The following is a 27,084-nucleotide window of genomic DNA, read 5'->3' as shown; positions in this document are numbered from 1 at the left end:
CATAAACTTTTAGCCAAGATAAAGTTCTAATCTCACATATATCTGAAGAATATGTTCTTCAAATAACACCTATGCATATATACCATTAATTTAAAAGAAAGTATAACTGCAGCTAAGGATTTTTTATATGTTATAAAATGTTATTAGGATATTATCAAATCATTTATTACCTATTTAACATCTTCTATCATAGACTTTTGGAGCCCTGGTAGCACAGTGGTTAAGAGCTCAGGCTGCTAACCAAAAGGTCAGCAGTTTGAACCCACCAGCTGCTCCCTGGAAACTCTATCAGGCAGTTTTTGTCCTATAGGGTCTCTATGAGTCGGAATCGACTCGACAGCAACGGGTTTGGTTTTTTGGTTTTATCATAGACTTTTAGAGTTAAAAGGGACTTTAGAGGTCATAGACCATCCTTCAGCTCATTAAGAAATTCTCTCCTCGGCATCTTTGACAAACAGCCTTTGGACTTGTTTAAATGCCTCAGATGGACAAGTCTGTTCACTAGAAAGATTCTTGTTATGTTATGTTGTACAGTTTCTTACCGGTCACTCTAGCCTGGCCAAACTCCGCATACAGATTTAAAAAAAAAAAAAAAAAGTAAGAAGAAGTAGTGCAGAGTGATAACCTTTATGTCCCACTGACTATTAGATCTCCAACTCTGATCTCATGACCTCACTTCTCTTCCCAACTTCTCCCAACACTCCAAATTTGGTCCTCTTTCTTTTAATTCTATCTTGTTAATAGCACTGTTACAGGATTTATTGCATCTCATCTCCATGCAAAAAGGAGTGAATTAACTGGTTGCTGAGCAAGAGCTATTGGAACTTGAGATGAGAGGGGATTTAATTTCTTTTCTCCTTCCTTCTGTGCTAAACCATTAGGAAGCAGTGATGGGGAAACACATGTGCTATGAAGAATCAAACTTTCTCTCAGGTGGGCTATATTGGGATATAGTAAGCAGGCCAACTTTTTAAATTGTGCTTTAGGTGAAAGTTTACAGCTCAAGTTAATTTCTTACACAAAAATTTATATACATATTGTTTTGTGACATTGCTTGCAATCCCTACAATGTGACAGCACACTCCCCCTTTTCACCCAGGGTTCCCTGTGTCCATTCATGCAATTCCTGTCCCTTCCTGCCTTCTCATCCTGCTTTTGGACAGGAGCTGCCCATTTGGTCTCGTATATTTGATTGAACTAAGAAGCATGTACCTCACGTGTTATTTTTGGTTTTATAGGCCTGTCTAATCTTCGTCTGAAAAGTGGGCTTCAGGAATGTTTTCAGTTCTGGGTTGGCAGAGCATCCGGGGGCTGTAGTTTCGGGGGTTCCTCTGGTCTCTGTGAGACAAGTTAAGTTTGTTTTTTTTACATGAATTTGAATTTTGTTCTACATTTTTTTCTACTCTGTCCGGGATTCTCTGTTGTGATCCCTGTCAGGGCAGTTGTCGGTGGTAGCTGGGCACCATCTAGTTCTTCTGGTCTCAGGCTGATGGAGTCTCTGGTTCATGTGATCCTTTAGTCCTTTGGGCTAGCATTTTCCTTGTGTCTTTGGATTTCTTAATTCTCCTTTGCTTCAGGTGGGATGGGACCAGTAGATATATCTTACATGGCTGCTTGCAGGCTTTTAAGATCCCAGACACTACTCACCAAAGTGGGATGCAGAATATTTTCTCTATAAACTGTTATGCCAACTGACCTACATGCCCCAAGACTATGGTCCCCAGACCCCAGCCCCAGCTACTCTGTCCCTCAAAGCGTTTGGTTGTGTTCAGGAAATTTCTTAGCGTTTGGTTTAGTCCAGTTGTGCTGACTTCCCTGTATTGTATGTTGTCCTTCCCTTCACCTAAGATGCTTCTCATCTATTATCTAGTGATTTCCCTTCCCCCTCCCTCCCCACCTTCGTAACGATCAAAGAATGCTTTTTTCTCTGTGTAAACCTTTTCTTGAGTTCTTATAATAGTGGCCTCATACAGTATTTGTCCTTTTGTGACTAACTCATTTCACTTAGCATAATACCCTCCAGATTCATCCATGTTGTGAGATGTTTCGTGGATTCATCCATTGTGTGTATGTACCATAATTTGTTTAGCCATTCATCTGTTGATGGGCATTTAGGTTTTTTCCATCTTTTTGCTATTGTGAACAGTGCTGCAATGAACATAGGTGCCCATATGTCTATCTGTGTGACAGCTCTTCCCTAGGGTATATTCCTAGGAGTGGGATTGCTGAATCATATGGTATTTCTATTTCTAGCTTTTTAAGGAACTGCCATATCGTTTTCCAAAGTGGTTACACCATTTTATATTCCCACCAGCAGTGCATAAGAGTTCCAATCTCCCCACAACCTCTCCAATATTTGTTATTTTGTGTTTTTTGAATTAGTGCCAGTATTGTCGGGGTGAGATGGTATCTTAATGTAGTTTTGATTTGCACTTCTATAATGGCTAATGATCATGGTTATTTCCTTATGTGTCTGCTAGCCGCCTGAATGTCTTTTTTGGTGAAGTGTCTGTTCATATCCTTTGCCCATTTTTTAACTGGATTATTTGTCTTTTTGTTGTTGAGGTGTTCCAGTATTTTGTAGATTTTAAAGATTAGATGCTTATCGGATATGTTGTAGCCAAAAATTTTTTCTTTTGGTGAAGTCTTTTCATGAGCACAAGTTTGATTTTTAGGAGCTCCCAGTTATCTAGGTTCTCTTCTGGTGTTTGTGCATTGTTAGTTATGGTTTGTATACTATTTATGCCATGTATTAGGGCCCCTAGTGTTATCCCTATTTTTTCTTCCATGATCTTTATTGTTTTAGATTTTATATTTAGGTCTTTTATCCATTTTGAGTTAGCTTTTGTGTATGGTGTCAGGTATGGGTCCTGTTTCATTTTTTTTACAGATGGGTATCCAGTTTTGCCAGCACCATTTGTTAAAGAGACTGTCTTTTCCCCATTTAATGGACTTTGGGCCTTTATGAAATATCAGCTGCTCACAGGTGGATGGATTTACGTCTGGGTTTTAAATTCTGTTCCACTGGTCTATGTGTCTGTTGCTGTACCAGTACCAGGCTGCTTTGACTACCATGGCTGCATAATAGGTTCTACAATCAGGTAGCGTGAGGCCTTCCACTTTGTTCTTCTTCTTCAGTAATGTTTTACTTATCTGGGGCCTCTCCTCTTTCCATGTAAAGTTGGTGATTTGTTTCTCCATCTTGTTAAAAAATGCTGTTGAAATTTGGATCAGGATTGCATTGTATCTGCAGATCACTTTGGGTTGAACTGACATTTTCACAGTGTTGAGTCTTCCTATCCATGAGCATGGTACGTTTTTCCACTTATGTAGGTCTCTTTTGGTTTACTGCAGTTGTGTTTTGTAGTTTTCTTTGTATAGGTCTTTTACATCCCTGGTTAGATTTACTTCTAGGTACTTTATCTTCTTGGGGGCTACTGTAAATGGTATCGATTTGGTGATTTCCTTTTCGATGTTCTCTTTGTTGCTGTAGAGGAATCCTACTGATTTTTGTATGTTAATCTTGTATCTGGTTACTTTGCTGAAATCTTCTATTAGTTCCAGTAGCTGTGGATTCTTTGGGGTTTCTGTGTATAAGATCATATCATCTGCAAATAGGGATAATTTTACCTCTTCCTTACCAATTTGGATACCCTTTATTTCTTTTTCTTGCCTTATTGCTCTAGCTAGGACCTCTAGCACAATGTTGAATAAGAGTGGTGATAAAGGGCATCCTTGTCTGGTTCCCATTCTCAAGGGGAATGCTTTCAGTCTCTCTCTATTTAAAATGACGTTGGCTGTTAGCTTTGTATAAATGCCCTTTATTATGTCGAGGAATAGCAAGCCAACTTTGGCTCTTAGATTAAAGCACATTCTAGTGCTTTAACAACTTTTTTTTGTCTTATTTTGAACAGGAAGGAAGGATGTTATTTATTGGGCCCCTTAAAAACTCCAACAGACGTTACCTAGTCAGAATCTGGGGTTAATCTTAATCCTCTCCTTCAGTATATCCTATCATTTATACCTTCAAAAACCTCTTGAATTTACCCTCTGCTCTGTATTTCCCCCCTTACTGCCCTGTTTAGCCTCTCATTTTCTCCCACCTGAACTATGGTAGTATCCTCTTACGCAGGTTTCCTGCCTGAAGTCTGCTTGCATCCCATTTTCCACATTACTATTAGAATGACTTTGCTAAAATACAAATCTGACTTAGGCTCCCACTTTTAAAACCCTTCAACTGTTCTCCATAGCCCACAGAAAAAAGTCCAAATTCCTAAGCTCAGTGTACAAAGTCCTTTTATCATTTGACCTCCAGTTCTGCCTCTCTAGCAGCTGTTCCAAGATAACGGAACTGCTCATTTCCTATACCTGAACTATTTATAATTCCCCATATGCCATGCCTTAGCACATGCTGTTCATCTGCTTAAAATGCTCTCTCTATCCACCTATTTAATCTTTCAGACACAAGACATGTAGTTTTTTATCTGACTGCTTCCTTAATGCCCCCAAGGCAAAAAAATAGTAACCGCTGAATTTTTAAAACAATAATAACTAACATCTATTGAGCACTTATGGAGGCAAGGCCAAGAAGGCAGAATAGTCAGACAATTCCTGTGGTCCCTCTTACAACATAGACCCAAAAAAACAAGTGGATCGATTATATATGACAATTTAGGAGCCCTGAACATCAAAGGCAAAGTTGAGGAATCAGGCTGAGTGGCAGGGGGAGGGAGAGACGGTTCAGAAGCAGCAAGGAGTTACTAGAGCTGACCCCGTGGGAGCCGGTGCCTTGTGGTCCGGATCGGCTGGCATGCACAGTGAGGGGGCAGTGGTGTTTGGGACGCGTTTCCCACATCGGAAGAGTCCGAACGGCAGAGAGTCTGCTCAGCCTCCAGAGCCAGTGAAAAGCAGTGCTCAACTGGCAAAAGATAAGTACAGGTGTTTAACCTACCCTGTGGATCGAAACACACCCCGTCTGGGAAGAACCTCTTTCCCATTTTCCTGTTCCCTGCCCGCCTTGCAATGGGTCCTGGCCAGCTTCAGTGATTGCAGCTTCCCTGAGCCGGAAGTAGGACCTGTCACGTGCCCTGAGCCATTCTCCCAGCCTTGGAGAGGGAACAAATTAACAAACAGGAAAAAATAATCTGGCAGCTCCCCTAAGCCAGGAACTCAGGGCAGGCACAGCTCCTTTGCCTAGGCACAGGCATAAGGGGCCCACAGACTCTGAATGCCTTTCACCCCTGCGTAGACCTGTGTGGGCCCATTTCAACAGCACAGGCCCTCATTAGCACAGTACAACAGGGTATATACCTGAAGCCTAACTTCAACTGTATCAGCTATATGGTGGAGTGGCAGGTTCGTGACATTTGACACTGCTCTACCCACTAAGCAGGGTCCTCACCTACCCACATCAAGGGCTTGAACACTGGTGGCTCCACCCATGCCACCTAGCCACCTGTGACAGGGGTCCAAGAATAAGTGGTGACTCCCAGTCCTTACAGTTAACAGCACTGGGTGCCCAGAGTCCGGCTGAAAAACCCATCCAACTACGCACTCTAGGGAACAGGGACATGCTTTCCTCCCAGACACCCAGGGGCAGCTGTCAGCCCCCTGCCTTGCTCAGCACGTGACCCCCTACTGCAGCCAGACACCTGTGCCTACTCCAATCACCCCTGAGCATCTAGGGCTGTAGTTGAGAGCCTGCACCGCATACTTGGTGACCAACTATCTCGACACCTGAGCTGAATCCATACAAGTAAAAGTAAATGGACTCCTGGGCTCACATACCTAGTAACAGATCTAACCACCTGCTGACAGGATGTCAGAGCTTCAAAGGCGCCAATAATCAAACTAGCTCACATGAGCAGCCTATCAAAACAAAACAAAACAAAACAAGAAGCTAGGACACAGTAAGCAAACATCAAATAAATAAATATAATGACTTATTGATGGCTCGGAGACAACAGTCAATATCAAATCATATACTGAGCACTTATTATGAGCCATTCACTGTGCTAATAAGCATTTCGAATGCGATTAGCACATTTAATCATCATAACTCCAGGAAGTACTACTACTAGTCTCATTTTATAGAAGAAGAAACTAAAATTAAGCAACTAGTCCAAGGTCAAACAGCTAGTGATACAGTGGAATTTAAATCCAAGCAGATTAACTCAAAGCCTGAGCTCTTAACTAGTCAGTATATTATACATACTTCCACTGTCACATTTATCAAACTGATTTATAATATCTTGTTTATGTATTTGTCTCTCCTTCTAGACTGAGCATCATGAGGGTAGGATTTGTGTCTTATTATCCTTGTATCTCTAGTGCCACCAGAATGTCAGCATTGATTCAGTGCCCCCAGGATCAGAAGAATTTCCTTTTCCCCCCATAACACCAAAGCTCTGCATTGGAAATAGGGTGGGGAGAGGGATGATAAGATCCCAAAGTTTGCTAGGCGTACTACCTAATATTTGTTAAGGGAACAAAACAAGGAAGGCAAGAAGAAAAGAAACGAGTCCTGGAGAGTAGGAGTGAGAAAGGAATTTGCTTTGATTCCATGGCCTTGTGTAATACATGCTAAATAAATATCTGATGAATTGATGAATGGTGTATTAGGGCACTTATACCATCTTCCTAAACCTTCAGGGCTGAAAGTATATAAATATTTTTCCATTAATTTAATAAATATGTACTGCTCCCTACTAGTACCTGCTGACCCACAGCTGTGCATCTTTATTTTAATACTTAGAAATAAAAAGCTAAATCTCAGAGTATGCTCATTTATATATTTTACTTCCCTCCTAAATGGATATGACAAGATTTAATCTCATAACTGAGCCATATTATCTGCATTTTGTTTATCTTTTAAAATACTAGCATAATTACTAGAACATATATTATTCCATAGATTTTTTTCTCAGATTCTCAAGAACCATTCTTATCAACATTAATGAGAATTGGGTATTTATGTTTAAAGAATGGTTTCTTTTTAAGACTTGACATGTTTAAGCAAAATAATGACTAAATAAAAAGAAGTTTCAATACAATTCAATTACAATAAATATCAAAATCTAGACATTCCAACCTATGTATCAATATATATGATAGCTATAAAAACAGCAAGAAACCATTTTCCTGCTGTCTTGACAGATGTTTCACTAAAGTGCATTCTGATTATTATGCTTTAAGTCATTTATATTTTTACTAAATGTGTTTATAAAGACATGTTCAACTGACCTAGAAAAAAAATAAATTATTCCAATAGTCTACAATTTAATGAGAAGATTTAAAGTACTATTCCCATTAAAATGTAATCAAAACAAAAGCTTGCTGGGGATGAAAACATTACATATGCTCAGAATTAGGGGAAAAAAAAAACTGTAAGAGGACAGAGACTACAGATCGACTGAACCTATCCCTAGCCTACTAAAGTATTTGTGCTTTAATTGGGCTTCCTAAAGTTTAAGACTCCTGTATATGGGCTAAAATATGCATAGGGACTTCATTCATTCACATTCAATATTTACTGCTCTATTCTAGACTTTGGGGATAAAAGAAGCTTACATTCTAGAGACAGGACATGAATAATAAACATGTAAACAAATACATAAAGAAGAAAATTTTGCCAGGGAAAAGTGCCGCGAAGATAATACAGCAGGAGAATACAAGAGACAGTAACTGGGGAGTTGGGCTGTAGCTACTTCAGGTGGGGTATTCTGGAAAGGCGACACTTGAGCTGATATTGCAAGCATGAAAAGAAGACAGCCATGAAAAGACTAGATGAAAAACTCAGGCAGATGGAACAAGTGCAAAGGCCATGAGGCATGAATGAGCTTATTGGAGGGCTGATATGAAAGCCAACAAATGAGAGAAAGAATGGTACAAAATGAGGGAGAAGAAAGGGAGCTAGGTCATACAGGGTCTTACATGTCAGGGGAAAAAGTTTAGGTTTAATTCTAATTGTGATGAGAAGGCACTGAAGGGCGTTAGTCAGGAGAGAGATATGATCTGATTTATATTTCAAAAGATCATTCTGAAGATTCACAGCAATACTAGGAATCCCCCAAGGGAGATGAGAAAATCCAAACTCATGCTCCAAAGCCCCCAGCCACCACTGTAAGACTTCTTTTAGATAAAATGAAACTAGGTTGGGTTCCTTCAAAGAAGTATTTGCTGTGATTCAATTTCTATTACAGAGTGTGGAAAATTTCCCCCTTCCTCCTAGAATGAGAGAATTTCCTCCCAGCTATATCATTCCATCCCCCCAACTCTGGGGGCATGGGTGGAACTAGGATTATAGGACTCTACTATCCCCACCTCAATTTATTGAAGGCTGTCTCTCTTGAAAAATATCATGTGTATTATAATTTTGAGTTACCAACTCATTAAAAACATTGTGATTCTTTTCTGTAGGGATACATAGGATTTCACTCTAATCTATTTGTAGAAAATGTTCTGCAAAATCATAATACAGCTGCAAAATTCTAAGGAAGCTACTGGTTGTGCAAAACTAGCATAGCTGTCCTAGTATTAAAATGGCCCTCACTTGAACCTTTCTCTCTAGAAAGTGAGAACAATCTAATTTAGGGAAAGAAGAAAATGACAAATATTAATGAATACTATATATTACTTACCAAGCACTTTATTTGGTTCTTTACAACTGGCATAAGGACATGAAAATCCACGCTCTTTCCACTACACCATACTGCCCATGGAAACATCTTCCCTAGTTTACAATATAAGTTAATGGGAAAATGGAATTTGTTTCATAGATTACTTTGTTGCAGTACAAAGATTCCTAAAAGATATGATATTTTTAAGAAGTAAAATTCTTAAATACCCTTTAAGAATTTTACTTTTTAAAATTCCTTCCAACAGCTCTACGTTCCATCATACTGATAAAATCTTAGGTGGTAATTTGAAACAGTCAATTTGATACAAGATACAATAGGGAAAAGTAAAACATATTTACTTTACTATTTATTAAGGAGCCCTGGTTGCACAGTGGTTAAGCGCTCGGCTGCTAACCAGAAGGTCAGTGGTTTGAATTCACCAGCCGTTCCTTGGGAGAAAGATGTAGCAGTCTGCTTCCATAAAGATTACAGCCTTTGAAACCCTATGGGGCAGTTCTACCCTGTCCTATAGGGTCACTATGAGTTGGAATCAACTCAACGGCAATGGGTAAACTATTTATTATAGCACTGTGTGATAATAGTAATAAAGGACAAGATAAAACTATGTATTCATCAGGAAATACTTTCAAACATCATTTTTGTATTATAAAACCTTGCTTTATCAAGCAAGATAAAGGAGTTGAACCAAAAAGAAATGTATCCTCATTTTCAATGCATTAGCATTAGCAGTGAGCCCCCACCACCAATATAGCAGCTCTGGGTCAGATGAACCTGTAAGGAGCAGAGTCTTTCTTGCGTATGACAACGGAACTGAAGGAACAATACTGTAAGAGGACTGAGCCTAATCATGGCTGGTAGTACTACAATGTACAGTCTACTCATTTGGATGATACTTTGACACCAGTTTGGCTACTTCTATTTGGCTTTCCTCTGGACAAACTAGTAAAGTTAGCCAGCAGTAAAGCCACATTGTAAAAGGAGAGATTTCTCCATTATCAGCCACCTCCATCATCAATCAAAGATGGAAAACTATAGGTGAAGGAGTAGAGACCAGCAGTTGATGCCACTACTTCTTCCTTGTCCACTGACCTCTTAATAAAAAGGCCTCATTTTTAAACAGTTGAGTGTTTTAATGTTTAATCTGATCAGTTTATGTGTGTTAATTAAGGAAGACTGAGAAAAAGGAGTCCCCTTGGCTGGATTCCTGTAGCTAAACTCAGAGGTCATCTTGAACAATACAAAAGAGATAAAAATAGAGCAACTGTACCTTCCAAATGGCCTTCCCCTCAGAAACCAACCCGATACCATGTGTTCCGTAACGTACCTACCAGGAACTTTAGGGTTCTACTGAACAAAGTTTGAAAATCACTGATCTAAACAGTGGAGGAGAAGAGCAGTCTGAGCTAGCTCAAAAACATATATCCAAGAACACATACTTCTTCAGTGACTGTGGTGCAACAGATTTTGAATTAAGAATCAACAAACATGGGGTTTATTTTCAGCATAAGCACTTATTTATCAGAAGGCCCTGGGAAAACATTTAACTTTTCTGAGCTTGATTTTCCTCATCTGTAATATGTGAATACACCTTCCCTATCTCAAAGATTGATTCTAAAAATTACTGGACATAGTGACTGTTAAAGAAGCCTAGAAAATATAAAGTGTTATGTTAATACATCATTACTGCCGAGGACGGAATCTATTTGGTGAGAGGAACAACGACAGTCATAATAGGTATCACGTAGTAAAAACTATCACTAAACCTACAAGGAGATAAGATTTCTTCCAGAAAAAAATCAGTCATGTGCTCTCTCTAGATTACCTTCCCCTGCTGTAGAATAAGGTCTCATAAATCATACACTTGTTTGACCTTTGTCTCGCTACACAGAATCACATAATTAATAAATGCCAAAATGTTATACTCTGAGTCAAAGTAGTGTTATTTTTCCATTTCAATTTTTATTGAATTCAGTTCTCATGAGAGCGAATTCACAGTTCTTGAAAATGAGGTTCAGACTATATCAAGCATAGTCCCTGGACAAGCTTTCAAAATTACACAAAAGTGATTATCTCTAGAATTGGCACACTTAGACTCTGGCTCTGCTAACACTGCTCTTCTTACATTAAGCAGATATTTCAAAGTCGTCATACAGGAAGGGATTTCAACAGTAGGATACATCCTTCAGGTTGTTTTTCAACAGTAATGATGCAATTTCACCAACTGGTCTATCTATGCATCCCTTTTACACACAGGATAATAATCTCCCTAGCCTGGCATTTAAAATCCTAAATCATCAGAAACCACCTCTATTACCAAATGGTCCCTACTACTTCTTGTTTTCAGAAAATGTACTTCACTGAATTCTACTACATGAGACGTATTTCATTGAGCTTACAGAGAAATCAGATTCATAAAAAGTGCTTTGTATGAAGTATTATTTGTGATCATTTGCAGTCAAGCTGCCTTGTAAAAATTATGCTTACCCTTGAAGAGTAATGCACTCCTGGGAGCTTTCAGCCCAACAGCCACTCAGCATTGCAGCAAAATAACTAGATCTGGCACTTAAAATGGCCCTAAAGGGGAGAGGAAAAAAAAACACAGGTAAACATTTATGCACTATGCAAAATACAAGTTTTTAATGAAACTCTTCATCTTAACCTCCTAAAACATGACTATCTTTTGTCGTTTGCATGCACAGGTAGGATTATTATAATAAAAAAATTTATAAGCCTATATTTATACCCAAGTATTCTAACTGCCTATATTTATACCTGAGTATTTTATTGTTCAACTAAAACATTTAATTCCATACCCTTCTTATCTAATTTTTTTCATAAAGGCTTTTTAATGATAATAATTGAGACTATTTCCATGACTAAGAGAGTAATAAACCATTTACAAAGAGAAATAAAGACCAAAAGATGTTATTTAACATCTTGTGGGAATCTCAATAAAAAGACTAAAACTCTAAAGGTCCTGAGTTCTAGTTTAGAACTCGCCGTAATTATACTCAAGAAAAGCTCTATCTTAGGTTTGAGAAAACAATAGGAAATATAATTTACTTTGAATTTCTATTCTATCTTGTGAGATAAATGTTAATTGATTCATTCTTTCATTCAACAAATACCTACTACTTTCTACTCTGTGCCAGACACTATTCTAGGTACTGGGAATACAGCAATAAATGAGACACATAGCACAATGTTATATTCCAGTAGGGGACAGAATGGAAGCATGGAGAGAGATAGGGAGAAGAGAAAGATAACAAAACTAAGAGTAGAAATGCCCCACAGGGATTCCAAGGAGCAGCGGGTGAATTCGAACTGCCGACCTTTTGGTTAGCAGCCGAGCTGTTAACCACTGTGCCACCAAGGCCCCAAACAGATAGTAGATAGATAGATAATTTAAGTAGTGCTATGCAGGCAATTAAGCTGGGTGAAGATACAGAGGAGATGGTAATGAGGGAACTGGGTTCCTCTAGAATTTAGGAGGGTGGGCTACTTTAGACTGGGGAGTCAGCAAAGATTTTTTGGAGGAGGAAGTGATGTTTAAGCTGAGCCTGAATGATGAGGAGCCAGCTATGCAAAGATCTGGGAGACAGAATAGCTACTGCAATGGCCCTAAGGGCACAACAAACTTGGTGTGCTTGAGGAACAGGAAGAAAACATGCTGCGTGACTGTCTGGTAAGTGAGAACAGGGGTACAAGATGAGGTAGAAGAGGAAGACAGACAGCTCATGTAGGACCTTGTGGCCATGGTGAGGGGTTTGTTTACATATTATTTCAGTTGCAATGAAAAACCATTAGGTACTAAGCAGTACAATGACATGATCTGATTTTCCTTTTTGAAAGATTACCCAAACTGCTTTGTAAAGAATGGATCATAGAGGGCCAAGAGTAGAAATAGGAAAACCACTTAGAGATATCAGTGGCTTGGGCTAGGATGGTAGCAGTAGAGATAGAAAAAGAGACAAATTTGAGACGTATTTTGGAGGCTGAAGATAGAATGAGGACTTGCTGATGGACTGGTTGTAGGGATTAAGCAAAAGAGAGGAATCAAGAAAAATGCCTAGGTTTTTGTCATAAGCAAGTAGTAGATGGTCTGCATTTCTGGACTGGTGGGGTGGAAGGAAGGAATCAAATTTTCTGTTTTGAATATGCTAATTTTAAGATGCCTATTAGACAGTCATGTGAAATTACCAAGTAGATAGTTAGTGTAAAATTTTGGATCTCATTAAAAAGATCTGGCTTAAAATAGAAATATGAATAAATATAGAAGCTGCTTTAGACATTTTCTAGTAAGGGAAGATAATGCACACACAGAGTTCTCTTCTAAAGAGAAACTGGCTGAGAGGAAACACAAGACATGTTTCAATTTTATGTATCAAATTGACCTCAGAAAATCTGGTGTTGTGCTAAATATTAGACAACCTTTCTTCAACTGGACCACTAAAAAAACAGGCATGCATACTCCAGGAGTTCAGTCCTCTTCTCATCAATATCTCATGTTCCAGGGCATGTTCCACTACTGACCTCTGAGAATGATAAAACATTAGCTTGTGAAGTAACAAAAACTGTTTACATATTTAGATTGTGACATCCATTCAACAAATGCATACTAAGGCCTGCTACTGTGTATTTCAGTTGGACCCTGAAGGGCTACACCCTATGAACAAGAATGAACAGGAAACAGACGAACCTTTACTAGAAATGAAGTTCCTTTTTCAATCAGCTCAATTCCTGGTTAAAGTGATCTGCATCTAGCCTAACTGCTAGCCAAAAGCAAAAAGAAATCCTCTCTGCATTAAAATATCAACCAGAGCATCAAACTGTTTCTGTAAGATTTAATAAAATGTCCAGGTATCATCCAAAGATAATCAGGCATCACAACAAACAACTAGAAAATGAAATTTTAAAAATGACATTTACACTAGTTTTAGTTATAAATGTCTATCTTGGAAAAGGTTTCAAATCAATGATCTAAGATTCCACCTTAGGAAACTACAAAAAGAACAGTAAATTAAACCTAAAGAAAGCAGAAGGAAAAGAAAAAGTAATAGAACCTGACGATCAAGTGAAATATTTAATTCACTAAGTTTGCTGAGTAACTTTTCTTTTTCTATAAAAGAAGCCAAAGACTAGAGGCCATGCCTTACAGCATAATTAAACCTACATGAACCAATCAGAAACTATTACTCATTCTATGATTCTTTCCTCAATCATGAAAAGCTAAAAATTTTTTTAACGCTCTTTTAATTATAAAATATCTGCTTGTAATAAACTCTAATACAGGACTATATAAAGTAAAAAATTTAAGCCCTCTCCTTGCTTCCTTGTTTCCTTCAATTCCACTCTTTAGGAATAACCATTGTTAATAATCTATTAAAGAGCCGCGGTGGTGCAGTGGTTAAGGGCTTGGCTGCTAACCAAAAGGTAGGCAGTTCAAATCCACCAGTCGCTCCTTGGAAATCCTATGGGGCAGTTCTACTCTGTCCTACAGGGTCACTATGAGTCAGAATCAACCCGACAGCAAGGGGTTGGGTTTGGTTTGGTTTGGTGGGTGGTGCAGTGGTTAAGTGCTTGGCTACTAACCAAAAGGTTGGCAGTTTAAACCCACCAGCCACTCCACAGGAAAAAGATGTGGCAGTCTGCTTCCGTAAATATTTACAGCCTTGGAAATCCTATGGGGCAGTTCTATTCTGTCCTATAAGGTTGCTATGAGTCAGAATTGACTTGATGGCAATGGTTTTTTTTAAAAAACAATTTATTGAATACCCTGCCAGACCTTTATCCATGACAGTCTTTTATAGCACACTGATTATGCTAACTTTTAATACTTATAATCCACTAGATTATACATACTTCATTTTTTCTTTATGAATCTCAATCTCAGCACAAAATATAGTACTTGCTCATTAGACAATTAATGAAAGAGTACTATCAGAATTCTATCCTACCATGTACTTACTTTGACTGTACCTCCTGGTAAATATATATATAAACGTACAGCACGCCATGATTTCATGTGTCGTAGCCATGAGAAGTGCACTTCTCAGATCTTTGACTCTGTAACTGGCCAACAGCCCAGTACCGCATTCTGAAATCTATCACCACGTTGGTCCCAAGGCCAGTTCCCACAGGCTGTTCCCTGCCAATGACTGAGTGCAGCAGGGATACTAAGGTCTATTCCTGGGAGACAGGCAACTCTGACAGGTTAACTTTGGCTTGAGAACTTTCTAACAGCCTTGGTAAACTTTCCTTAGAACTTTACTGCAGTCTAAGATGCTTATACCAACTTTCCTTCCCTTTCTCCTTCACTCTGGGTCACATCCACATTGTGGTCTAACACCTCTCCCAGCCTTCTCTGGCTTCCTTCCCATTTTCTCTCAGATGCATTTACCCTAATAAATTTCTTGCAAATCTAATGCCATATTTGTGTCTGCTTTCAGAAGATCTGAACTAACACAGCATGCTAGCCATTATCCATCTGAGTTAGATTCAAAGCATCTGAGGCCTAAACAATTATCCTGACCCTAAAACAGAAACTTAGAAAACTTAAATTTCCTAAACTTAAAAATTAAATTTTAAACTATTTAATTAGGATGCATGTCTCAGATTGAAAAATAATGCATGATGCATTAAACATCTTTGCTAAATTCTTCATTTTCCAACATGCCCAAAACTATTTTCACCTTTTGATTAAATTTAATCTCAACTGACAACGCTGCTTCTAGCTCTGATAAGATGCCCTAATTTCCCCCTTGCTATCACTTTAGTATGCTGCTATTCAATACTTCCTGATGTTAGCTGAACTAGATTCACTACTCCAGGTGGAATAATGGCCTGGATTACTCAGAGAAGCTCTAAAAAGGGAATTTTTTACTTGGACTAATTTTTTTAAGTATTCTTGCTCTGAGCATTTTTTTTTTAAATTACTTTAGTTCACCATAACTGAGCAGTGAATCTGAACTTTTTGGGCTGTCATTAGCTACTCACTCCACGTCTTTACAAATATTTTAGAGAACATACACTTTTAAAAATGAAAGTTAGCTTTCTCTTGAGAATTTTATGACATCTTTGATTACAGATCTCATAGGACTAGTCTTTCTTAGGTTAAATTGTAAAGTGCAGTGGATGCCCTATTATCCAACACAATTGGGACTGGCAGCTGTTTGGTTAATAAAAAAAAGACAGGAGAGAATAAAAAATGATTTGTATATATCATCATTTTATTGTAATTTTTAAAAAGTACATTCATTCATAAATCTTTTAATATAGGTTTGCTGATTGGAGCCTCTTTCTTGCATAAACTATACCCATATATGTTATCTACGAATTCTAGTTGAAATTTCTTTAAGGTGAAGAAAGAACTTAAAAGCTTTTTATAAAGCAGTCTGAGTATAAATTACTCTAGATTTTTATAATTTCCCTTCAAACTTTTATATTGCTTTTCAAAAGCAATTTTTAAACTAACTCTATTTTATCTGTCCAAAGCACTCACCTCAGTTTTCACTGGAACAGTAACTTTTCGTACTTCATGTATTATTGGTTTATATGATATTTCATTAATTTCTAGAATTAAAATAATAAATTCAAATGGTATAAACAGGTTTGTAACAAACCCAAATGACTCTTGGAAGGCACAAACTTAACCAGTGGGAACAGAACTGTGCAAGCATACTAGAGAATGGTCTCCTAGCCTTGAGAATTCAGCCTCATGTGTCAGCATGTTCTAAAGAAAGAATCTGGGGAGCAGGTTAAATAGAGCTCAGTTAGAAGAGCTTCTACTGTAGGTGGTTTGTTTCCTACCTCTTCATTGGTCCCCATTGCAACCTCCCACAAAGGTCTGTGGACAAAGGAATTCCACCTCTTCTCCCTTTGTTGTTCTTACATCTAATTTATCGTTACTCTAAACCTTTCATGGAGACAGGGTTGCTCACTTACCACTAATAAATAACAATATTAGTTACTTTATTACATGGTAATTTGGAGTTTTATTATAATCATTTCATTTCAGTTTACGGACAATCCTATGAGAGGGATTGGCAAACTTCTATAAAAGGCCAGACAGTAAGCATTTTAGGTTTGGCCAGGCCCTATTGCATATTCTTCTTTGTTTTTGCTTGTGTTGCTGTTGTTTTAACAACCCTTTTTAAATGTAAAAACCATTCTTAGCTTGAGGGTCATACAAAAACAGGTCACTGACCAGATTCAGGCCCAAGTTTGCAGGCATCTGCAAAAAGAAATGGTAGAGGAGGCAACACTGTGCCTCTCTTACAGATATGTACTTATAGGAATTAATATTTAGTGAAAGCTTACTATGTGCCAGGCACTTTCTTAAGTGCTTTAGGTGCATTATCTGATTCAGTCCTCATAGCCATCTTCTGCTAGTTACTATTATTATTCCTTTTACACATAATCTTAGCCCAAAGTCCAAGAAGCAATGCTTATTATTCCTTTTACAGATAAACAAATTGAGACTTGGAGAGATTAAGTAACTTCCCAGCAATAAAGTGGTGGAATCAGAATCTAAACCCAGAAAGACTGACATCTTAATTACTAAGTTTTCAGCTGGTATGCCCAAAAGCTTTCAGCTGGTATGCCCAAGAGCATTTAGCTAAGGAGTGGCATGGCCCAGACTAGAACATTGACCTCCTGACTCAGGGCTGATTTACTAAATATTCAGAGAAAGTTACATTTTAAAAAGGGAATTTGACAAGGTCTTAACTCAATGAATGAATGTCTAATGGTACAATGTCCGACGCTGATAAGAGAGGTATTTTGGAAGGGACACCAGATCTTGAATGTCAAAAGGTCAGATTAGGAATCACTGCCTAGCTTCTTCAATAACATAGCATAAGAGAATCTTAATTATGAGAGACAGACGTACAACAAATAAATTGTCTTAAAATGCAGCAGCTTTTGTACATGCATACAATGGAATATTACTCTGCCATAAAGAGAAATGAAGTCCTAATACATACTACAACATGGATGAATCTTGAAAACATCATGCTGAGTGAAATAAGTCAGCCACAAAAGGACAAATATTGTATGATCCCATTTAATGAAATATCCAGAATAGGCAAATGTATAGGGACCAAAGTTTATTAGTGGCTACCAGGGGCAGGGTGGGAGGGGAAAAAGAAGGACTCATTGCTTAGGGGGCACTCAGCCTTTGTTAAGAGTGATGGGAAAATTTAGAAAGGGATAGTAGTGATGGTTGCACAACATGATGAATACAATTAAGGTCACTAAATTGTACAGGTAAAAAATGTTGAAATGGCAACAAAAAAAAATACATAGCAGATTCAATTTCTCTCATAAAACTTTAAAACAATAAATCACACTATAAAATGGCAGGTCAGCAATAGAGTGGGTCAAGTAGGTGCTTAAGGGCACCCTGAAGGTGACAGGAAGAAATATAAATGGAGAGAAATGCATGACATTAAGATGGTATTCATCTAGTTACTGAGAGTAATTTAGGCAGGAAGGCAATGTTACAGAGGTTCACACCAAGAGGTAATGTGTAGTGGTATCTCAGGCAGTAACATGCAGTAAAGTAGTAGCAAAGCTGACAAATGGGATCCATGAAATCTAATGGTCCCTTCTTTTATTACACCCCCCTCCCTCAAAATAACAAAAGGAACTCTCCTCATTTCTGTTTTGAACAGGAGAAGTATTAGAGAGAAACAAGGACACAGGGGAAGGTCAGGGAAGTTGTGCTTTGGAGAGGGAAAGGTCTATGTAGAGGGACAAGAGTACAGTTAATGTGGTCTCCCCTACAGGCCTACTGCTATCCCACCCCCACACCGCACCTTGGACTAGTGGAAAGGGCAAGTGACTCAAACCATGTTTCTCTTCTTGTCTCACATAAGTAATGGGGCACAGAGGCTGTTGCTACCATCTAAACAAAAGCTTGTATCAAGGGCCTATCATCTGGATGATGATGATGATGATAGTAAGCACTCAGATAGTACAGGTAGTCCCCGACTTATATCTGCGAGTGAACATCTGAGAATGATAACATTAGCAAATTACGTGCTGCAACACTGTATGTAGTACATATTACTAATGAAAGGATGTACAAAAAAAAAAAAAAAGACAATCATAACTGCAGTTTGTGGTAACTCAAATATGTCATAAGTTGGGGACTGCCTGCACTTACTACGTGCCAGGTACTGTTGAAAGTGCTTTAAATGTAATAAGTAATTTAATCCTCACAACCAACCTATAAGATGGGTACCTTTATAATCCCCATTTTAGATGAAGATGCTGAAGCTAAGAATCCTTAAATGACTTGCCCAAATTCACACAGCTAATAAAGGTAGAGCTGGAACTCAAACCCAGGCAGAATGGCTCAACAGTCCATATACTCTTAACCACTTTGTTATAAATGACTTCTTTGGCTTAGTTTTGTCACCACAAGCAAGTAATTGGCATCAAATGGGTCTTACAGCATATTTAAGGGCTCCAGGCATTGAGACTGGGCCTCAAGATAAAGGCTGGACAGAGCAACTGGAAAGACCATCTTGGAAGAACTGGAGAATCACGGACGTTTTTTGAGAAGGAACTTGAGCATGAGAGAAAGACGGTGACTCAGTTACTATAACTGGAGTGCCAGGCAGAGACAAGGGCAAATAAATGAGGCAGAAGCTCAGGTAGAAGAATTGGGACCTGAGGTCAGAGTAGGACTAGCAGCAAGACTGAGTTGATTCTGAATCCTCTGAGCTAATCAACCAGTTTTCCTTCCATTCCAAAGGACAAAGGAGAATGGGTTTCAGTCTGTGCAATGTAGCTGAGTCTCCAGTTGGAGTTATGAGGCCCAACTGCAAGGCTGAAGGTCAGGGAGGCAGGTAAGTGAATATGTAATCATTCATTCACTCCAATTCTTTTATTTTACAGTTGAATAAACTGAGAACCAAATAAATTTGCCTAGTCACAAAGTGGTTTAGTGGTAGAGTTTAGAGAATGAGACAGGTCTTTTCATTTAATTTCAGTACCCTTTCCACAAGACTACAAATACTGGCAAAATAGGGTAAGGGAAAGGGAGTTAGCATATATAGAATACCTATTATTTGCCAGCTCCTTAAAATATTATTTTAATCTCACTGTAATCCTATGAGGAAAGATACTATTAGCCCAATTTTATAGAAGAGGAAACTACTTTGTTACTATACCAATTTAAACATATTAAATCAGCAATTTGAAACCTAAACTGAATGTAATTCTGATCATAAATCCAAGTACACTGTAAGTACCTGCATTGATCTTTCAATATATAAATAGAATTTAAAAATTAAAGCAGCCATGTTACAAACGGATTTTAGCCACACTACTAGGATAAATGATGACCTGACACTGATCATATAGAACAAAAAGTTCGAGAAAGCTCTAGAAAGAAGCTCCAGAATTCAAAAAGTTTTGATGTTAGGCTTTAGACAATATTACATGAACGTATGTTTTCTGAACTACTGGTGTAATTAATATTCCTTGAGATGAATAATAAAATCAGTATGCACCAGAGATAGGTTCAAGTATAAACTAGGAAGGTACCTTGGAACTGGTAAATTTTTTTCTTGCTAGGTGTTATAGATTGACTTGCGTCCCCCAAAAATATGTGTCAACTTGGCTAGGCCATGCTTCCCACTATTGTGTGGTTGTTCTCCATTTTGTGATCCGATATAATTTCCCTATGTGTTATAAATCCTAACCTTTATGACGTTAGCCCTGGTGGCACAGTGGTTAAGAGTTCGGCTGCTAATCAAAAGGTCGGCAGTTCAAATCCACCAGCCACTCCTTGGAAACCCTATGGGGCAGTTCTACTCTGTCCTACAGGGTCACTATGAGTCGGTAATCAACTCCATGGCACCGGGTTTATGATGTTAATGAGGCAGAATTAGAGGCAGTTTTGTTAATGAGGCAGGACTCAAATCTATAGGATTAGGTTGTATCTTGAGTCAATCTCTTCTGAGATATAAAACTGAGAAGCAAGCAGAGAGACAGAGGACCTCATTACCAACCAAGCAAGAAGAGTCAGGAGTGGAGCGTGTCCTTTGGGCTCAGGGTCCCTGTGCTCCTGAGAAGCTCCTAGATCAGGGTAAGACTGATGATAAGGACGTTCCCCCAGAGCTAACAGAGAGAAAGCCTTCCCCTGCAACTGGCACCCTGAATTCAGATTTCTAACCTCCTAAACTGTGAAAGAATAAATTTCTCTTTGTTAAAACCATCTACTTGTGTTACTTCTGTTATAGCAGCACTAGAGAACTAAGACATTAGGTGAACATAATAAACTGGAAATGTGAGCAAGAGCTGTCCTGGAATACAAACATAATATTTTAGATCCAGCTCCTAAAACGCAGTCCTGTTAGTTCACTGTCAGGAAGCACACAGGCCAAATACAGACACTGAGGACATATTGCAAATGGTCACAGGATCCTGCCTTCCCTGTAAGACTGCAATAGCCATGGGCTCTATAAACAGAACTTTGGTATGATGCCCATATGGTTTGAAGAAAAACTTTGACACAAAATTAATTTTTAAGATAAAATTGTGAGAGGAAGAAGACGACGGCAAGACAATGATGGGGAGGAGAAAGAAAATAAGAAAAAGGAAGAAGAAGGGGAAGAACAGACATATACACCATGTTGGGAAAATATATATCCATGCTATGGAAAATATACTGATCATTTACATTCGATATTTTCCTATACATGGTGGAGATTTCATAAGAATTGGAAACATGTACGTGTGTATATATATATTTATAAAATACATGTTCCCAAAGAGTAATGCGTTCAGTTCAAATCCTGAATAGTAAATATCTGGTTCAAAACTGGCAATCCTAGAGTATGGCAATGCACTGCTGTCAATTAACTGGTAAAACCAGTATGATTTTTTAGAGCAAAAACAGTAACACTGGTTTAGTGGATTCCTGTAATCTAAACCCACTGCTAATTTCATTAAAGGTTGTGCACTCTTGAACCTAGAAGATGTAGTTGCTCCTTGCCACTGCAAATAGTCTGTATCTTTCTCCTCAGGAGCAGCAGAACAACTTATCAACACCTTATTTGAAACCCAAAAAAAGGGAGGGAGGATAACTATCTGGGTTCTTCAGTTTCCTGGTTCTCATTTTTGTCCATTGTGAGGCCCAGCTGTACTTCTTTCCTTTGAGTTCCAATAGATAATAATCTGTATTTCTTATTAAATTTTTTTGCTTCTTTTAAGCAGATTTCTGTGACTTGGAATCAAAAGAGCCTGACCAAAACAGGGAGCAAGGTTCCATTTAAAATCTGGAATGTTTAAGCAATCTAATTCAAAAGCAGAATAATTTTTTTTAGTACATTGAAATATTAAAACTCCTAATCAGTGCTATTCATAAGTATCATCTATTTTGAATCACAGAATTTGAGCCAAAATGCATTCAGAGAAAATGTGTCATTCACGTAGAAACAGTCATTCACAATACTATAATGCCTGTGAAATTAAAAACTGCATTTAACTAAATTTTCTGCAACAGTGGTTTTCAAACCTATTTTAGGCAATAGAACATTTTCTTCAAATGAAGTTTTAGGTTCATTCCCAATGTAAAGCAGAGATGACAGAGATCTGTTCTGGCTGAAGCATGTCTGTGTGGGTACGTGAGTGCGTGTGTCAGCCTGCAGGCAGAAAATCCTGTCTAATGGCCAACCTCTTCCCATGTCAGAGACCCCCTGAGGCATCATTGTGGAACCCCTGTGGCCTTCGAGAATCAGAGCTTAAAAACCACTGTGCTAGAAAAAGACAACTATCCTACTATACTGTTACAATCAAGACATGAAATCAATCACATTTCTATTTACCTGTGAGCTTTAAAACTTTTTCCATCAACATAAATATCAATATCTGGGCAACAGTGGTTCATATAAAGTTTCAATAAATCTTCTCCTAATTCAGACGCAGGTTCCAAGTCATAATTATCTTTAAAAGAAAAAAAAAAGACTAAAAATTGATTTCTTTAATATTATAAACATTCAAAAATTTTATATCCTGATATTAACAAAAGGTTTTTCCACATAATTATCTCAATTAACTGCTCCGGGAGTGAGCAGCTGTGGTTGAAATATTTAAGTGGTAAATTCAAATAAAACAAAATTTAAAAATTATCTATAATTCCTGCTTTGAATCATAGTTTCTACTTGCCTTTAAATATAGGCATATCTCGTTTTATTGCACTTCGCTTTATTGTGCTTTGCAGACACTGCGTTTTTTACAAATTGAAGGTTTGTGGCAACCCTGCATCGAGCAAGTCTGTTGGCACCATTTTTCCAACAGTATGTACTCACTTCATGTCTCTGTGTCACATTTTGGTAATTCTCACAATACTTCAAACTTTTTCATTATTATTGTATCTGTTACAGTGATCTGTGATCAGTGATCTCTGATGTTACTGTTGTAACTGTTTTGGGTCACCATGACCCATGCCTATATAAGACAGTGAACTTAATAAATGTGTCTATTCTGACTGCTCCACGGACCAGCTATTCCCGTCTCTCTCCCTCTTCTAGGGACTCCCTATTCCCTGAGATACCACAATACTGAAATTAGGCCAGTTAATAACCCTACAAAACTCTCTTAAGTTTTCAACTAACAGGAAGAGTCACATATCTCTCACTTTAAATCAAAAGCTAGAAATGATTAAGATTAGCAAGGAAGGCATATTGAAAGCCGAGACAGACCGAAAGCTTGGCCTCTTGTACAAAACAGTTAGCCAACTTGTGAATGCAAAGGAAAGGTTCTTGAAGGAAATTAAAAGTGCTACGCCAGTGAATACAAGAATGCTAAGAAAGCAAAACAGCCTTATTGTTGATATGGAGAAAGTTTCAATGGTCTGGATAGAAGGTCAAACCAGCCACGACACTCCCTTAAGCCAAAGCTTAATTCAGAGCAAGGCCCTAACTCTCTTCAGTTCTATGAAATCTGACAGAGGTGAGGAAGCTGCAGAAGAAAACTTTGAAGCTAGTAGAGGTTGGTCGTGAGGTTTAAGGAAAGAAGCCATCTCCATAACACAACAGTGAAAGGTGAAGCAGCAAGTGCTGAAGAAGAAGCTGCAGCAAGTTATCCAAGAGATCTAGCTAAAATAACTGATGAAGGTGGCTACACTAAACAACAGCTTTTCCATGTAGACAAAACAACCTTATATTGGAAGAAGATGCCATCTAGGACTTTCATAGCTAGAGAGGAGAAGTCAATGCCTGGCTTCAAAGCTTCAAAGGACAGGCTGACTCTCTTGTTAGGGGCTAATGCAGCTGGTGACTTTAAGTTGAAGCCAATACTCAATTACCATTCTGAAAATCCTAGGGCCCTTAAGAATTACGCTGAATCTACTCTGCCAGTGCCCTATAAATGAACAACAAAGCCTGGATGACACCACATCTGTTTATAACATGGTGTACTGAATATTTTAAGCCTACTGTTGAGATCTACTGCTCAGAAAAAAAAGATTCCTTTCAAAATATAACTGCTCACTGAAAATGCACCTGGTCACCCAAGGGCTCTGATGGAGATGTACAAGGAGATAAGTGTTGTTTTCATGCCTGTTAACACAACACCCATTCTGCAGTAATTTTTACTTTGAAGTCTTATTATTAAGAAATACATTTCACAGGGCTATAGCTGCCACAGACAGTGATTCCTCTGGTGGATCTGGGCAAAGTAAATTGAAAACCTTCTGGAAAGGATTCACCCTTCTAAATGCCATTAAGAACATTCGTGATCCATGGGAGGAGGTCAAAATATCAACATTAACAGGAATTTGGAAGAAGTTGATTTCAACCCTCATGGATGAATTTGAGGGGTTCAAGACTTTAGTGGAAGAAGTAACTGCAGATGTGGTGGAAATAGCAAGAGAACTAGAATTAGAAGTGGAGCCTGAACGTGTGGCTGAACTGCTGTAATCTTATGATAAAACTTTAACAGATGAGGAGTTGCTTCTTATGGATAAGCAAAAGTGGTTTCTTGAGATGGAACCTACTCCTAGTGAAGATGCTGTTGACACTGTTGAAATGACAACAAAGAATTCAGAATATTACATAAACTTAGTTGATAAAGCAGCGGCAGGGTTTGGGAGGATTGACTCCAATTTTAAAAGAAGTTCTTCTGTGGGTAAAATGCTATCAAACAGCATCGCATGCTACAGAGAAATCTTTCATGAAAGGAAGAGTCAATTGATGCAGCAAACTTCATTGTCTTATTCTAAGAAATTGCCACAGCCACCCCAACTTCAGCAACCACCACCCTGATCAGTCAGCAGCCACCAACACTGAGGCAAGACCCTCCACCAGCAAAAAGATTATCACTTGCTGAAGGCTCACGTGATGGTTAACTTTTTTTAGCAATATTTTTAATTAAGGTATGTATATATACTTTTTAAACATAATGCTATTGCACACTTAATACACTAAAATCTAGCATAAACATAACTTTTATATGCACTGGGAAACAAAAAATCCGTGAGACTTGCTTTATTGAGATATTTGCTTTATTGCGGTGGTCTGGACCTGAACCCACAATATCTCTGAGGTATGCCTGTATAGATACATCTTTGAATACAGACATACATTTAAATATAGGTACTATTATCACAAAGTTATACACCAAAAATGACGTCATTTCATGAACATATCAGTTAGAAAGTTAGAAAATTTTCCAATTTTGGTATTCTTTTTCAGTACTTAATTGCTTCCTATTTCCTACTTCATGGATACGCGGCTAGCAAGATCTGTGGACTGATAGAAATTTAACTGAAATCAAAGAACATGTGTAAAGCACTTACTGTGAGTTTAGCATTCTATACAGTATGGAGAGGTATAGAAAATAAATGTTTAAAAAACTATCTCTACTTCAAAAAATTCGGAGTTCCGGCAAAATGGCGCTCTAGACAGAAGCACCATGCCATCCCTCCACAACAAAGATCTGAAAAACTAAGCCATACGGAGAATACAACAATCCTGAAACCCTAAAACATCAAATGAAGAGATAAAGAACTCAGCCAAGCACCAAATGGAGTGAGAAAACTGACAGAGAACGGAGAGCGAGGAGAGATTCATGCAGAGGTCCCCTACCAGCTAATGCAGCGCGGATCCACCATCTTGGATTCCTAGCAGAGACCAGCAAACGGGGGTACGAGAAAGCAGCCTCACGGAGCGTCCAGCGGGAGACAACACAGCCGGTAATTTGTGGTATGCGCTTTCCCACCCCCCACCCCTCATCGCCCCGGCTTGGCCTCCTCTGCTTCCCACGGCCACAGTCTCTTGACTGGGAGGCACCGGCTGCTTGGATTCCACACGCCCAGGCAGGCGGTTCTCTGGGTGCCATTTGTTGGCTGCTGGTGTTGCTTTTTTTTTCTGCTTCTTTTGATTTCTCGCTTGCCTCTCGCCGCCTCCCCCTCCTTTCCCTCGAGTGCCTGGCTCCGTGTGCCATCTTTGCTTCTTCCTGGGGGGCTCCAGGGCACCGGGGATTTGTGGTGTGCGCTTTCCCACTCTCCACCCTTCTTCACCCATGCTCGGCCTCCTCTGCTTCCTGCGGACACGGTCTCTTGTCCGGGGGCGCCGGCCCGCACTGGCTGGCTCTCTGGGTGCCGTTTGTTGGCTGCTGGTGTTGCTTTTTTTTTTCTTTTTTCCTGCTTCTTTTGATTTTTTGCTTGCCTCTCGCTGCCTCCCCCTCCTTTTGCTCGAATGCCTGGCTCCGGGCGCCATCTTTGCTTCTTCCTGGGGGGCTGCAGGGCTCCAATCAAGTGTGCAGCTGCTTCCTGGTCTGGGCTGCCGCGCTGGTGGGATCCCGGGGCTTTTGTTCGTTTGTTCCTCTGCTTCCCGCGGCCACGGTCTCTTAGCCGGGGGGCGCTGGCTGCTTGGATTCCGCACGCCTGGGCAGGGGGCTCTCTGGGTGCCATTTGTTGGCTGCTAGTGTTGCTTTTTTTTTTTCTGCTTCTTTTGATTTCTCGCTTGCCTCTCGCCACCTCCCCCTCCTTTCACTCAAGTGCCTGGCTCCGTGCACCATCTTTGCTTCTTCCTGAGGGGCTCCAGAGCGCTGGCGATTTGTGATATAAGCTTTCCCACTCTCCACCCTTCTTCACCCACACTTGGCCTCCTCTGCTTCCCGCAGAAGCAGTCTCTTGTCCGGGGGCACCGGCCTAGCTGGCTCTCTGGGTGCCATTTGCTGGATGCTGGTGTTTTTTTTTTTTTTTTCCTGCTTCTTTGGATTTCTTGCTTGCCTCTCGCCGCCTCCCCCTCCTTTTGCTTGAGTGCCTGGCTCCGTGCGCCATCTTTGCTTTTTTCTGAGGGGCTGCGGAGCTCCATTCGAGTGTGGAGCTGCTTCCCCGTCTGGGCTACCGCGCTGGTGGGATCCCAGGGCTTTTGTTCGTCTGTTCGTTTTGAATTGTTTGTTTTCTTTTCCTTTTCTTGAGTTG

At 39.2% G+C, this 27,084-nt stretch overlaps 1 protein-coding gene across 4 annotated transcripts in view; it reads right to left on the bottom strand.

Moving 5' to 3' along the window:
- BTBD8 (BTB domain containing 8) overlaps window positions 1–27,084 on the bottom strand; it is a 109,052-nt gene that overhangs the window by 36,280 nt on the left and 45,688 nt on the right. For 3 of the 4 annotated variants that reach the window (XM_023733422.1, XM_023733423.1, XM_023733425.1), the window contains 2 exons: window positions 22,481–22,598; window positions 11,124–11,213 (listed from right to left, as the gene is read on the bottom strand). In XM_023733422.1, coding sequence (XP_023589190.1) covers window positions 11,124–11,213; window positions 22,481–22,598 — 208 coding nt within the window. Of the gene's footprint in view, window positions 1–8,639; window positions 8,732–11,123; window positions 11,214–22,480; window positions 22,599–27,084 lie in introns of those variants that run through there. The other variant, XM_023733426.1, reaches the window with a different exon arrangement.

Source organism: Trichechus manatus, unplaced genomic scaffold (assembly GCF_000243295.1).
Source record: "Trichechus manatus latirostris isolate Lorelei unplaced genomic scaffold, TriManLat1.0 scaffold00058, whole genome shotgun sequence".
NCBI lineage: Eukaryota > Metazoa > Chordata > Mammalia > Sirenia > Trichechidae > Trichechus > Trichechus manatus.
The sequence above is the reverse complement of the archived record's forward strand: the minus strand, read 5'-3'. Positions and strand labels throughout refer to the sequence as shown.